The following is a 15,803-nucleotide window of genomic DNA, read 5'->3' as shown; positions in this document are numbered from 1 at the left end:
ACTTTACATTACCCTAATTGTGAACCTTTATTTGCATTCAAATGTTGGTTGGAATCGGCGGCACTTAAAAGTTGAGCTTAGACCCAGAAGACGTGGAGAAGTAAGCAAGATGCAGATGAACTCGTGACAAAGTTTGATTCCTGCGGCGTCTTTCTTTAAAAAGGCTGTGAACATTATGGAGGGCTATTTCATGTCTCCGCAAATAGATATTACATAAATTATGCTTTGAAAATGGTGTGATAGGGTTCTTTTTAACTAATTTAACAACAACAAACACACGAGGAGAAGGGGAGAGGGAGGGAGGGAGGGAGGGAGAGAGAGAGAGAGAGAGAGGGAGAGAGGAGAGAGAGAGAGAGAGAGAGAGAGAGAGAGAGAGAGAGAGAGAGAGAGAGAGAGAGAGAGAGAGAGAGAGAGAGAGAGAGAGAGAGAGAGAGAGAGAGAGAGAGAGAGAGAGAGAGAGAGAGAGAGAGAGAGAGAGAGAGAGAGAGAGAGAGAGAGAGAGAGAGAGAGAGAGAGAGAGAGAGAGAGAGAGAGAGAGAGAGAGAGAGAGAGAGAGAGAGAGAGAGAGAGCTCTAAAAATGGAGCTGACCATATTTCATACCGCCTAATGTTCAAAACAAAGAAATCTATTAATGCAGTAATCGAATTTATCAACTAAGTGTCACGGAAACACACTGACGACAGATTATACGTGGAAATCATGATGATAAACCATAATTGGGATTATGTAGCAGCAGTTATTGTCCCTGCAAAGGGCTGAAGTATTCCAGTGAAAACAGTGTGACATGTGAAACTGGAGGAGGATCATGTGAAACTCCGCCTCACTGGCTGGTACAGATGGGGAGGAGGAGGGGAGGTGAGTGTGTGTGTGTGTGTGTGTGGGCTGCGCTGCGCACTGACAGCTCACTAAGCGGCTGAAGTTGTCGGCTGTGGCGGAATGGACTGCCTGAACTTCCACCGTGATGCGCTCTGACAGACTATGCTGCTGTGTGTGAATGTGTTTTAAGTGTGTGTGTGTACATGTGTGTCAGGGGGCATACTGTACATGCACCGGCAAAACGATGGCTCTCAACCGAGTGTCTCTACTCTGCCACGATATCACCAGGCTGTGGCTGCAACTGAAGATGATGACAGGTAGAGTGTCTGTGTGTGTGGGGATGAACAGGGCTGTTGATATGACTTCAGTCTGTGTGCATGTGTGGGCTGATTTGTTTCTTATGTGTAAATAACTTTTATATAGAGAGAGATAAGACTGTGAGAATTGTGCAGGTGCTTTCGTGTGTGTGTGTGTGTGTGTGTGTGTGTGTGTGTGTGTGTGTGTGTGTGTGTGTGTGTGTGTGTGTGTGTGTGTGTGTGTGTGTGTGTGTGTGTGTGTGTGTGTGTGTGTGTGTGTGTGTGTGTGTGTGTGTGTGTGTGTGTGTGTGTGTGTGTGTGTGTGTGTGTGTGTGTGTGTGTGTGTGTGTGTGTGTGTGTGTGTGTGTGTGTGTGTGTGTGTGTGTGTGTGTTGTGCATTCTTGTCCTGGTCCAGCTGTTATGTGCAACAGCAAATTACAGTCTTTAGCTCCACAGGTTGACCTGTCTTTGGCAAAGTAGAGCCAAAGTGTTTCATGGCTAACGCAGGAAAAGCCCAGGTGTCACTCTCTGTCTGAAACGCTCGGTTTTAGCGCCTGTCTCTTTAAGCCCCCCTCCTGAGAAAGCCCAGTCTGCTCTGACTGTTACCAGGTCTTCTGTACTCTGCACTCTTGGCATCTCTGCACTGTCACTGCAGCCGGCGAATGACTGTAACGGCACTGTAGCAGCACCTTCTCCTCATTTATAGCATAGTTGTGACATCACAACCGTACAGAAGTCCTGACGGCTCGTTTAAAGACACAGTTTCTGAATACGGGCTGTATTTCTCTGCAGATTTAGTGTAAAAACAACAACAACAAAAAACAATTCTGATCATCTAACAGTACACGTAATCACCACACTGATGCTTTACACGTATTGTGTACACATTGCTTTGTAAGATGAAACCTTGATCCGGGTTTCCTGTGGCGGAGCGTCAGGACCTTGTTGCAGATTTAGTGTTTAGACATTTTCACAGTATGTATAAAGCACTTTGAACTGCTTTATAACAAAAAAAGACCCTGAAATCTCTCTTTTTGAAATTGTGTAGCTTGAACATCTACTATCTACTATAGTATGATATCTTTTCCACACATTTGAGCATAAAATTGAAAAGGAAAAGAAGATTGGCTGTAAGATGTTGGTTACGTTTTAGTAACATCTTAACATCCATGCTGTAGGTGTTTGTTTGTATGTATGAATGAGCTAAATGAATGGACATGACCTGACTTTGTTATCCACATTGATTTCGTCTCATTGCCCAAAGATGCCTTTCCTGCTGAATGCATCACTGTCCATCAGACCGACGGTTACATAACCCATAAAGTGGTCCCCGGGCTCAAGTGTGTGTCGAGCGGTACGTTAACGTGAGGTCTGTGCGCCCTCAGTACAGTACACAGCAGAGCACGCTGACAGCATGTTAATCACATTCGTCCCATTAACCCAGTGTGTTGCATCCTGTCAGTTGGGACAAAACCCTTTTCAGACTTTGAATGTCAACATCCCCTCCCCCTTATTTCCACTCTCTGTTGTGTGTGTTCACTGGTCGACTGTCCTATTTATTCAGTTTTTGTTTGCTCTGATGTGCGATAACCTGTGAACCGCAGTGTTGATATGAACCCACAGAGATCTCGGCGTGCTTTTGTTGGCCCATCTGCAGGCTTTTTCAGGTGTGTGCAGTGTCTTCTGTGTTGCTGTGCAGGGAGAGTGTTTGGTCCACTGGCAGATGGACTGAGGTTATCTTTTGAGCCTATACAGCCTGCCGACACACATGCACGCAGTTAGCACCGAGAGGTATCAACCTGTCCTATCGCTGCTTTTCGCCAAATCAAGATTAGAAGTTGAAAAGTCTCGGCTAAGCTCCCATAATGCAAATCTGGGATGTTGATCTGTGTGTGTGTGTGTGTGTGTGTGTGTGTGTGTGTGTGTGTGTGTGTGTGTGTGTGTGTGTGTGTGTGTGTGTGTGTGTGTGTGTGTGTGTGTGTGTGTGTGTGTGTGTGTGTGTGTGTGTGTGTGTGTGTGTGTGTGTGTGTGTGTGTGTGTGTGTGTGTGTGTGTGTGTGTGTGTGTGTGTGTGTGTGTGTGTGTGTGTGTGTGTGTGTGTGTGTGTGTGTGTGTGTGTGTGTGTGTGTGTGTGTGTGTTTTATGTTGCTTTAAAGTGAGATATCCATGTTTTTTAATTATACAGCAGGTCAAGGTGCCATACAAATACGGTGAAAGTATCAAAACAGAAATGAAGATCTGGAAAAACACTGACCAATCAGAGCAGACTGAGCTTTTTCAGGAGGGGGGGCAGTATGAGAAAATAACAAGTAAACATGTTCTAGTAGAGACCCGAAATAGATGCCTGAACCCGGAAATGAGCACACGGGACCTGTTAAACGACCTGTTTGCACTGGATTTAGCAGCAGCTGTTAAGTCAATTTATTGTGCCCTCGAGAGTCCGTCATAGCAAACCGTTACAACAGAAGGCATCAACGCAAAACAAGAGAACATAATCGATAAACTCGATGCGGAGCGAGATTAGATTAAGTGGATTTGATGAATCTTTAATGATCCCCGAAGGATGAAGGCAACGACGAGGCACAACAAATCAAACCTATTGATTTCTAAAGGAGTAGCGTATTTATCAGGCTAATGCGCAGCTCCGTAAAGCTCCAGTGACTCCTTCTCATGAGGAGATCCGTTTCCTTTTAGTACCCTGCTTTTCGAAAGTTAGGGGATGTAGATGCACATTGTGCCGACTTAGGTGAAGAGAAACAAACCGTATAAGTGAGTTGAAACAACGCTCTCTTCAGTGCTCTGTGTCGTACCCTGGGGCGGTGTGCACTTTCTTTTCATCATGCCCTACATATGAGCTTTGAAGGGAAGGATCGCTTTCTGTGGAGGATTGATGACCTTTTGATTATGACCTACTCAACTTCAGCACAGATACCATTTAAAATGAACTGATCATATTTCTACGCCAGATCAGTTCACTCTCCGATATAAAAATCAGAATTGCTTTGTAAAAACTCTTTCCTGTAGTGTCATAAATCCTTCTTTCCCCCCTAAAACATCCTAAAGTGAGTCCAGCACACCCTCAGTGACCTTTAAGAGTAATATAGAAGATAAGTCTCGCTTCCAGTGCATGATGTCATTGTGTAAAAGAGTAGTGTCAGGTTTTTTCCTACAGCTGCAAGTTTTCATTTCGGGCAAGTAAAAACACAGACCTCTTGGATTCTTTACTTATTTGCTGCCTCCTTCTTAATCTCTCTGTCATTTCTCTTCGCCCTCTCTGTGTTCCTCGTGCTCTTCTTTGTTCCGTGCAGTGTAATGACTCGTAACTATGGCCGGAGGCAGCTAAAAAAAGGCTGCTTACTCTAATGGAGGAGAGAGAGAGAGGAAGGGAGGAGGACCTGTGTTTAAACCCACAAGATAGCTTTGTAGTTTAGTGAGTTGCACCACAGATGCCTCAGTGTTTCAAAGATTCTTGATTCATACATTTTCACGAGGCTACATGTGTTGTAGGCACAGGTCTAGGTCCTTGGCAAGAGTTTGACAACTACGGTGGAAACTCCAGGAAGTAACTTCCTACAATACCATTTGGATTTGTTTGAGCGTTGGATGGGAACTTGGTTGTGTGTGTGTTGTGACGGCAGGGCAGACTGCAGACAGGGGGGACAGTAGTGTGTTGTTTTGCTGAGATGATGATGCCACCGTCTATTCAGTAAATCAGGGCTCACTGCCAGTGACGGAGTCAGGCCTGAAGCCATTGTTCTGGATTTCTAACTGTTGCTGCTGAATGGAAGAAGAGCAACATCACTTTAGCGTCTTGGCCGCACCAAGACATACATGCAGGATGATGTATCGCAGCATCAAAATAATGGGTTTAAACTATGAAAGCTGTTGCAGAAAGTAGATTCCCCGCTGACAATTTAAAGGTAGGCAGTAGGGGAAAGTCATATTCTGCATCCTTGAACTGGGATTATAAAGTGCAAGTCAAAGTGAAATGACTCTGGAATATCCCCGGTGGTCCCTGGGTGTCCTGTGATTACACAGTGACAGCTGAAGAACCCAAACACTCAGGACTGAAGTCACGTGACCAGCGGTAATATTTTAATGTTCGTCTGGCTGCTGTCTTTTTCTGATCCACACTAATTCAAGCTTTGGTTTTGGCCACACAGGCACTACACACACACACACACATACACACACATTCCAGGCCACTGTTGGTCCTGTGACCCAGTTGTTGTTTAACACTATGTGTGTGTGTGTGTGTGTGTGTGTGTCAGATACCCCACAGCAGTGACAGATGGGGCTTCGGTAAACCCTGCCTATAATGCCAGATAATAGAGCTCAGATTCCCTTGCACAAGTGTACACACACACACACACACACACACACACCCACACACACACATACACATATACACACACAGCTGCAGAGCGGCTGGCAAATCCTTGTTTCTCTATATGCAAATACACACCGTGCAGCTGACCATCTCTCTGCTGGCATTTGATGCCAACGCAGCAGCGTCAAACCTGCTGCCACACCCTCACCACATACACAAACCTCTTTCCTCTCAACCTAGTGCCTTCAAGTCTGCATTCCAAGTCAGTCCTTTCCATTTGGGGCATACCAGAGCAGCAGATGGAGGGCTGAAGGTCTCAGAGACGCTTGAGTGCTGGACGTCCGTCTTAAACGTCTTGATCCTGATACTTTTTAAATGGCCTGTCATTAGGCAGAGTCAATATCCAAGCTAACAGGAAATACTGTAGATCGTAATTTACTCCTACTGGAATAGTGGGATACATGCCCTTGTTTGCATACACTAATAATAATGATCACTTTAGGCAGCAATCTATGAAACAACAGCTTGAATCTTGCTGTGAAGCCAATGAAGTGTGGTTGGAACAAAACTTGTTACTTTAAAGTGCATCTTTCCAGATTTTTGAGATGCATTTATTGGCATTTAATGACAAATGAGGAGTATTAGAGTGAAGATAATTCCATTCACCAAAAGCTAGCAGCGTTTTTTGCGACCATCTTTGGCAACTTTATTTGTAAAAAGCTACAAGCGACCAATTTAGCGACTTATTCAGACCATCAGGGAAAAGGGAGAAATATCTCGTCGGCCTAATTCATTCCCATGCATGACGCTCAGAGTACAGTTCATTATACAATCTACGGGTCTGTCTCTGTCCTTGTTGTTATGTGACGCTGCGGGGTTAGAGGCCGGAGGTGGGGCGATGACGGCCTCGTTTAAGAAAAGCATGCAGCTTTGCCGTCTGGACGACAATGCCACAGGGACGTTTTCAAATCTTCCCACTCTGGGACCTGGTTTTAAAAGATACCGTTTTTAGGCTCCGATAACGCCGGCTGTGTGTGGATGGTCGGTCAAAACAATACTAAAGTTGTGCCGTTACAGGTAAATGTGTCTCTGTGTGGACGGACCCTTTTCAACTGCTTTATAATAAAAAAGACATGAAAACCTCACTATTTAATATAGAGACCTTTTTAAATGAAGAAAGCTTGGTCCCAGCATCAAATCATAAGAGATTTATACTGTCTGCTGTCAGTGGACCCATGTGATAAATGAGAGTTGTCACTTTCCTCAACGCCTGCATTGTTTATATGTCTGTTCAGTGTGTTGGTGCACCGCCTGTGTCCAACCATGTCATGCTTGTTTTAGTTTGCATCGTCCTCACCCAGGGTCCTGAGAGAGTGTGTGTGTGTGTGTGTCTGAGTGTGTGTGTGTGTGTGTGTGTGTGTGTGTGTGTGTGTGTGTGTGTGTGTGTGTGTGTGTGTGTGTGTGTGTGTGTGTGTGTGTGTGTGTGTGTGTGTGTGTGTGTGTGTGTGTGTGTGTGTGTGTGTGTGTGTGTGTGTGTGTGTGTGTGTGTGTGTGTGTGTGTGTGTGTGTGTGTGTGTGTGTGTGTGTGTGTGTGTGTGTGTGTGTTTGAGTGAACATCAGACAGCTCTCCAGCTTCCTGTGGCTTTGAACTTTGACCAGCAGGCCAGCACTGTCAGCCATTAACCAGCAGAGAACAGCTGGCTACCATCTTTGAACTGACAGTGTGTGTTTAGCAATGAAAAACCTGTCGGAACATGACTGCAGAACAAAGGGGAGGATGTGTCGCAAATGAGACAGTGCCAGACAATGCTGTGTATGTGTGTGTGTGTGTGTGTGTGTGTGTGTGTGTGTAATGGACTGTACCTTTATGAGACTTAAGTGGGCTGTTGCCTCTCTTTCACCTCTGACTGACTGACCTCACCAAAGCGTGTTTCACAAATTGAGTTTTTGTAAATTACATGGTAAAGGAGTGTTGGACTGTAATCATATCCAAACATGTGTGTATATCTCTATATATAGATATACACACACACACACACACACACACTCAGAGGTTCTGAGACAGACCCTGTTTACTCCAAACTAAGACTGTTTGAGGCAAATTGGAAAAAAGAGATGACCACCATGTAGTATAGTTTCTGATTAAGGTTTTGGAGTTGTGTACTGTTTACTGTGAAGTTCTTTACTTCTGCACCACAAAGAAAACACAGCCACAGTATCACCTAGCACCAGACCAACACATTAAATATGTAGGCATGTGTAAAGAAACCCTGTCCTCCATTTCATCCTATTGAGACGACAGCACCTCTAGGCTGTTTTTTTTTTCCGACTGCCTCATTCCCCCTCCTCCTCCTCCTCCTCCTCCTCATCCTCACTATCCTTTCACCTCTCTAAATCCTCTCTCACACATACAAACACAAACAGGCATTCAGCTGGAGACACGCAAGAAAAATTAATCTAAGTTATGACGCGTGTTATTCATCATTAAGAGAAACTTTGACTCGAGAAGTAAGGTAGAGCTGAAGTGACCCCTGATAAAATCGAGCTGAATGGTGCGATATTTAATTTTACATGGGCAGGTTGTTGGGTTATGTCTCCGTTTGCCCCTCGGCTAAGCCCCTGGTAAAAAAGGATGAATGAAATGGTGAAGGGGTGTCAGGGCTTGGGGGAAGGGTACAAGGAGGCGGAGGGACATTCTTTCTAGGCCCCCCATAATCACTATTTGTGTTTGGCTGCAATGCCCCACTTCCAGTATGTGTGTGTGTGTGTGTGTGTGTGTGTGTGTTGTTTGGTGGGTAAAGGGGTTCACTTGCAGCCTAGCCTCTATAGTTTAATTTCATTCATCCGACTGGGGACAAAGCCGGGAGTTTTAGAGCTTCAGCACCAGTGAAAAGCCGCCCTGACGCCTGAATGTCTGATGTGTGTGCACCGTTCACCCCTATAGGCGGGCAGGGTTTGTTTCAACTCAAAGAAATAGTTTTCTCCCCCAGTAATTTAAATACATTTCATGTAAAATCCCTAAATTTGATTTGATATTGACAATAAACACAGTATCTGACTGTTAAGATATGACGTAACACCCTTTCAAAATACGATTCCCGGGTCCAAACGCTCCGTTTGACAGAAACAGACACAACGGCCGAACACATGAACAATTACGATCACCCCTTTCGTCAGTTAGACATCTTTTTCATCAATAGATATGAGATAAAATTACAATTATGTTGTTTTTAAAAAAACTCAGATCTTTTCGAACAACGGGGAACACGGCACTGTGGTTGTAGAAATACGAGGCTTGGGCCGATATGGACCCGAAAATCATATTTTGAAAGGGTGTTACGTCACCACTTAACAGCCGGATAGAGGCTGAGACTTTTTTCCTCTTAATAGTCAGAGAGACTAATTTAATATAAAGAAAATAAAGGGAACAACGAATAATATCATAAACTAGAGATGGCGTGAAAGGATGTTGAAAAGCTTGCATACGTGCTTTAATAAGGTAATAAGAGTTAGAAAAGTGGGAAAAAACCTTATTACCTTAAATAAACCTTATCTCAATCAGTTGTGTGTGTATACTTGAAATCAGTGGTTACCACGGCGACGGTAACACCTGGGTGAGACAGTTAGTTTGATAGAGATTAAGATGAGAGGCAAAGTTCATCACGCGTACACGTCTGTCACAGTCTGTTGTAATAGTTTGTAAATGGGGTTTATGAAGAAATACCTCCAGGTGATGACACACACACACACACACACACACACACACACACACACACACACACACACACACACACACATTACACTAGGGTCAGAGAGCGCTGCACATGTCTGGCTCCGCTCCAGACTTTGGGTCTTAGCCCGAGCTTACTGCCTGACACACTGAACTGACAGCTGGCCCCGACGACACGCTGAAACACACACCCTGACACACGACGACAGATTTGCTCACACACGGTCTGAACATCTGAGCATTTCCAAAAGACAACATTTGCTCTTTTAAGCTTTACACCCATTGTGTTTTTATAGAGCTATTCACCGAATATTCTCTTCCTGCTTTGTGGTTTCTGCTAATTATGGCGCCGTTGTTGTCTTTGGTGAAATTACAGACTGGTCCACTTTGCTGGAAACTCTGTGGTCTGTTAGGTCTATTAAAGTGGACCTGCATTAGTGCCATGTTAATCCTGCTTCAAATTGTTTACATACCCTCTTTTAGACTCCTCCTTAACTCTACTTTCCTACTTTTCCACTTCAGTTTGTCCCTTTTTTTTTGGCCGATCAGCTAATTTCTTCCCTTCCGTTCTTCCTCTTCTGTCTCTGCTGCCTCTTTCCTTTAATGTATTCTTCATGAGATGATAGAAATGTTTGTTTTCTGTCAGTGTGACGGATGATTCCTGAGTCACTGCTCTGTCATCTTAATGTAATCCCCTGCTATCAAGAGCCATGCCCAGGGCCTGACTGGCATTATTACCCTGCGTGTGTGTGTGTCGTACACCTCCACTACAATGCATTCCTGCTTGACCACAACTACATGGATTTCAGTGACCCGTTTAATCGTAAACGGCTGCCGGCGCTCTCACACATGCTGCTGAGCGTGGACTAACACATGGGACCTACAGTGTGCGGTGTGAGTCACCGTCTAGCCGACTGTGCGCTGACACTCCGTATATAGCACTGCGAGGATCTAAGCTCTTAATCTGTGGGTTTCTTCATCATATGGAGCTGCTGCATAAGACGGTGTCCTCAGATTACAGCTCTTGCAGAATAACTTTAAAAAGATATTTAAAGCTAGTACGAGCCTTTTATTATCAGTTTCTGCACTTGCGTCATTCTGCAGAGTTGAATCTGACTCAAGCCTACCTGACATCAGTTAGATAGGATGGATTGACGTCTCTTTTGAGAGTGTTTTCATCACCCGGCACCCTACGATAATATAAGATACAATAAGATAAAGCAGTCTATGTTCAGTTTGCTCGAGTGGCTGGCTCTTTTATTTAAAATATGGACAGTTTGCTCCGTTTGCACTTAGATGGTAATGATGCTTCTCACTGCCAGTCCCACCATAATGCCTGGAAACCTTGCCATACTTCTCTCACACCGCTCTCACTGCCAGCCTTTGTCTGTGCTCCAAGACACACACACACACACACACACACACACACACACACATGTATTTCACAGCGATGCTCCTTTACACACGACGGACATATTGCAGTTTTCATTCACAGATGCACACGATCGCACACAATTAACAATCTTCCTTGTGTTTTTTGGCATGCACAGGTCACACATGGCAACCAAATGAGTGGTGGAGAATTCTCTCCCTATCTCTACATTACACGTCTCAGAGGGCTAAATGAGATTACTGTAATCTAGCTTGGTCAGAGAGGAGCAAATGCAAATGCTGTTTTTTCTTTGCTTTCTCTCCTCTCACCTCTTTCTCCTCGTTTGGAGTTCTTTTGATGTCTTTTTTTTCCAAAATCAAGGAGTTAATCAGTCCTTAAATCATTATAGTGTGTATTTCTATACCTCAATAAAGTTAGGGAAAGGCTGTGACACCATTAGCTAGCCAATAAGTTCATTTATACACACTTGATTGAATTATACGTTTCTGTAATAAAAATAAAAGGTCAGCTGTTAGCAGGCAAATTGGGTCACACTGGATCATTGGCTCCATTTCAAAACAGCCTGATTTTAACGTTCCTCTTCGTCTTTGTCCTCTCATCCCATTTGTAACGGTCACCCGTCCTCAGCTGAGTGCAATCAGCCGTCCTTAATGGCAAAGAGCTGATAACTTCCAACATGTCACACAGCTTTACAGATTAATAATAACACCGTGTTTTTGTGTGTGGAGACATTAGCGTCTAATAAACACATCTCCATCTCTCTGTCTTTTTCCTCAGATGACATCCTGCAGAGGGAGGACGGTCCTCTGTGCGCAGCAGAAATCGGCTCTGAACTCCAGAAACAGTTCGCCATCCTCCCTGGTTGGTTACATTTCTCTCTTCTGACTGTTGATGCCAGCTCAAATATAACGGTTTTCTTGTGTTATACTTCCATAGAGCTGAGAGATAAAAATGTATTAATGTTGAGTTACAAGTGGTGAGGAGCAGGGTGAACTCGTAACCCCAGATAGGCCTTTTTTTTCTAAAGAGGCAGCATGGATTAGATTAAACTGGATTATTATCTTGTGGGTGCAAAATCACATTCACGTAAACTGAAAGAGGATTTTATGTAAGGATGGAGAAAATTGGATTCATGAACGTAATTCAACACCGACACTTTGGAGTTCATTTTAGTGTTTCCCTGAATTAGACTTTTCTCTAAATATGCACCACTGTTATTGCTGATTTTTTAGCAAAATCTCAGCAATAACAACTCATTTCTTTTCTCTTTTTCAAAGTAAGTGTGTGTCTCTAATGGAAGAAGAATTCACAGCACATGTAACACAGATTTGTCGTCCATACTCCAGAAATAGCTCTGCTTATTTACTCAGTTTGCAGACTTTAATGTGGCATGACTTCTTCTGACACTCTCTGTGTATTTAACGCAGGTGTATTGGACTGTAGCTTTAGAAGCAGCCACTTAATCGACCGGTTGCTATGCCGTCTAGAAGTAGGCGTCACTTCTCACTCACAATTTCCTCGTTCTTGATCAAAAGTTCTTCCAAAGTCGACTCGTCTTGCAAAGTTAAGTTCTCATGACACATTTTATCTAAACCTTCACAAAAACAACCACTCACATAGAAAGGGGTGGGGGACGGATGTATGCAAACAGAAAGACACACGTAGGGCCCTGTGTTGGGTTACCATGACGATAATGCCTTACCAGTGACGGCATGTGAATAATTCAGCACCACAATGATCTGCTTTGCAACTTGACCCACCGATTATAGAGGATGCCTAATGTGTGTGTTTGTGTGTGTGTGTGTGTGTGTGTGTGTGTGTGTGTGTGTGTGTGTGAGAGAGGCCCTTTTGATTTTATACCTTGGTTTTTAGTTTTTGTATGGCCATTCATTAGTGGAAAATGTATATAACAATACACTTAAAGGCAGCTGTTTTGTCTTTATCTCATTATGGATAATGAAGCTGTAAAAGTTCCACTTGTTTCCTGCTTTATTTTGTGATTTGTTGTTATGATTTTTTAAAACATCACTTCAGATTTCTCTAAGCTCAGAAGTCTGTCTTATAAAACAAGTCAATAGAAAATCACCAACACGCCAAAACTTCAAGTTGACCCCACCTGGATGTCTCTGTGACCTGTATGTCTCTGTCTCCCCAACCTCTCCGTCTCCAGGGGGCCGCGGGATGAGCGGCAACCCCATCATCGTCTTCCCAGAGTTCCCAGATTTCAGCGAGCTGGAGGAGGAGGAGATTCAAAACGTCCTCGGTTACCTCAGCAGCATCCCTAGGTTAGCGCGCACACACACACACACACACACACACACACACACACACACACACACACACACACACACACACACACACACACACACACACACACACACACACACACACTATCCCTCTTTTCTGCTGCTTCGTTTGGTTTTGACAGCACAACAAACAAACTGTGAGGGGGGTCTTGCCAATTTGTCGAGGTGTAATGCCGCGAGCAGCCAACAGATGGAAGCACAACTCCAAAGGCCTACCACAGGGACGCTCCACAAAAGACATACAGAAATAGATTTTAGAGAAAATGAAAGATATTTCGAGAATAAAAGAGAGAAATAATGGTGAAAAACAAAAAATATCCTGAAGACTTCCCACTTAAAATCAAATTTAATGGAGATATAGATGGAGTTTTTCAAAATAAACTTCCACGATAATCCTGAAAGAAAGGTTTTAGATGTGGCGTTAGGTTAACACAATTAGTATTTCTAATTGAATTCAAATGAAATCATTACACCTCTTTCTTTTCTTCTGTCTGTCCGTCCCTCTTTATTCTCTCCTCCCTCTCTCCTCCCCTCCCTCCCTTCCTTTCACATTTCCTTTCCTGCTGAGTGCTGCACACACACACACACACACACACACACACACACACACACACACTGATGCATACACACACGTAATTAAGGGGAGGAGAAAGGATGGAGATGTAGGCATCTATATACACGCAAATGCATTTGTGTGTGTGTGTGTCATGGCGATCTTTTTTTCTTTTTTCTTCCTGTGGCTCATCACCTTGCATATCTCCCCTCTGAGTCCCCTCCCTTTCTCCCCACCAGCCATTTGCACCCAGCTGCCAATCGGCTGCACTGTGCGCTCCGATTGGCCGTGGGAGAACAGCAAGATGCAGGGCTCGTTTTTAATTGGCTGAGCCTGGGAGGCAGGTGGTGGAGGAGCAGAGGGAGAAGGGGAAGCAGGAGGGAGATGCTCTTTAAGGATGTGAACGGTCACCTCCTTCCATCCGCGAGCTGCAAACAGATGACTGTGGATGCAGGAATTGAGCGCTGACAACGACGGGATGAGGACAATTTAAGGCGGCATGGATTATTACTGGATGATAACAAAGGGATATTAAGCATTTGTGGTCTCTCTTTTTTTTTGGGCCGTGGAAGAGCAAAGATCTCCGTAGATTTTCAGCCGGCTTCATTCATGTGCTGGAATATTTCTTCCAGTAGAGATGGATTGAGGATTTGATCCTACAGCGTTCACTGGGTAGTGTAGTGTGTACATTTCCTTAACATGTCTGTGTGTGATGAGGGGAAATTGGCTAATAATGACACCCAGATGGGCCAACTCAGCGGTATTCATATGTCGGCCTCACAGTGTGTGTGTGTGTGTGTGTATGTGTGTGTTGTGCCATTGTAACTGTGTGTTTAGGTGTCAGGATGCATGTCAATTTATCCAGCAGGACCTTTGCGGAAAATACTGCATTCAATCACACACACATACACACACATGCACACATGCACAAATGCTGCACACACACACACACACGCACACTCACACACACACACACACGCACACATTAGCGTAATGAGGTTGCTACATATGGCACTGCCTGTGGAATGGAATGAATGGCAAGATTTTCACATACACACACTCACACATACACATTAACGCAGAGCCAAGGTTGCCATGGTAATCCCAAGGATCTCTCAATCATCAATAATGACAGATGACTACCACAGACACAGAGAGTTGGTTCAAAGCTGTTAACTTCCCCGAGCATTGATTTTAAACACCTTAAATAATATTTTCTCCTCTTGTGAAGACCAATGAATGAATTTGATATTTTTGCCTGCCTCACTGTTTGAGAGGCAATGAACTCTGGGAACGCAGTGCAGGAATATCACAGTAATGTGCAATTATTACCGAAGACGAAGACCTATTTTCAATTCATCTGAGAATTGCAAATGCATGTATTTCCTAGGATTAGATACAAACACACTCAAATAGAGAAACATGGCTTCCCTGGTTGTAACAGTGTGCTTCTCTCTTGCAGCGTTGCAGCATCAGGAGTGGGTTTCATCCTGGTCATCGACAGACGACTGGACCGATGGGCCGCCGTCAGGGCTACCCTGCTCCGCCTCGCAGTAAGAGCCTGTGTGTTTGTGAGACTGCCCTAGGTGTGCACTGGTTTGTTTGTGTGGGATGATGTACCGCTGACGACTAAAGATAGCTGTTTTGGTACGTGTGATCTGTGGTTGGAGTTGCTGTTGTCAGCTGTGTGTGTGTGTGTTATTTGGCTCGTCACCACTTATAGTAATGGATGTTTTTGTGTGTAGTAGCTTGCTTTTACAAACTATGCATTATGTGTGTGTGTGTTTTGGTTACAGGCCCATGTTGTAAAAAAAGTGAGATTTTAATTCCTTTTTCGATCATAAAGCAGGTTAGGTGCTTTATAAATACTGTGAAAGTATTAAAACGCTAAATCCACAAAGAAATGCACACAGCCCGTATTCAGACACTGTGCCTTTAAACGAGCCGTCAGGACTTCTGTACAGGTGTGTTGTCACAACTGTACTATATACAGGTAGAAGGTGCTGCTACAGTGCCTTTACAGTCATTCCCTGACTGCAGTGACAGTGAAGAGCCTCCGAGAGTGCAGATGGATCCAGAAACGCTGACCAATCAGAGCAGACTGGGCTTTTTCAGGAGGGTTCTTAAAGAGAGAGGCGCTAAAAGGGAGCGTTTCAGACAGAGGGTGAATACAGGATGAGGAAAATGTGTTTTGAACATTAAAAAATTTAATTATGTTCTAGTAGAAACCCAAAATACAAGTATGACCCTGAAAATGAGCATCATATGGGACCTTTAAGTTCTTATTCATGGGCTGTGTAGAGGCAGGACATGTACTGGCTTAGGCGACTGTGTTTTGCTTTCTGGGTATTGAATCGAAGCAGGAGGTGGGTTATAAAT

At 44.1% G+C, this 15,803-nt stretch overlaps 1 protein-coding gene across 3 annotated transcripts in view; it reads left to right on the top strand.

Moving 5' to 3' along the window:
- The first annotated feature begins 887 nt into the window (after positions 1–887).
- The window catches only part of mcf2la (mcf.2 cell line derived transforming sequence-like a), a 33,456-nt gene continuing 18,540 nt past the window's right edge, over positions 888–15,803 (top strand). For all 3 annotated transcript variants that reach the window (XM_083937940.1, XM_083937939.1, XM_083937938.1), the window contains exons 1-4: positions 888–1,134; positions 11,343–11,426; positions 12,736–12,850; positions 14,887–14,977. In XM_083937940.1, the coding sequence (XP_083794066.1) occupies positions 996–1,134; positions 11,343–11,426; positions 12,736–12,850; positions 14,887–14,977 (429 nt within the window). In that variant the 5' untranslated portion in view covers positions 888–995. The remainder of the gene's footprint in view (positions 1,135–11,342; positions 11,427–12,735; positions 12,851–14,886; positions 14,978–15,803) is intronic.

Source organism: Echiichthys vipera (assembly GCF_963691815.1).
Source record: "Echiichthys vipera genome assembly, chromosome: 23".
Taxonomy (NCBI): domain Eukaryota; kingdom Metazoa; phylum Chordata; class Actinopteri; order Perciformes; family Trachinidae; genus Echiichthys; species Echiichthys vipera.
This window is presented reverse-complemented; position numbering and strand designations above follow the sequence as displayed.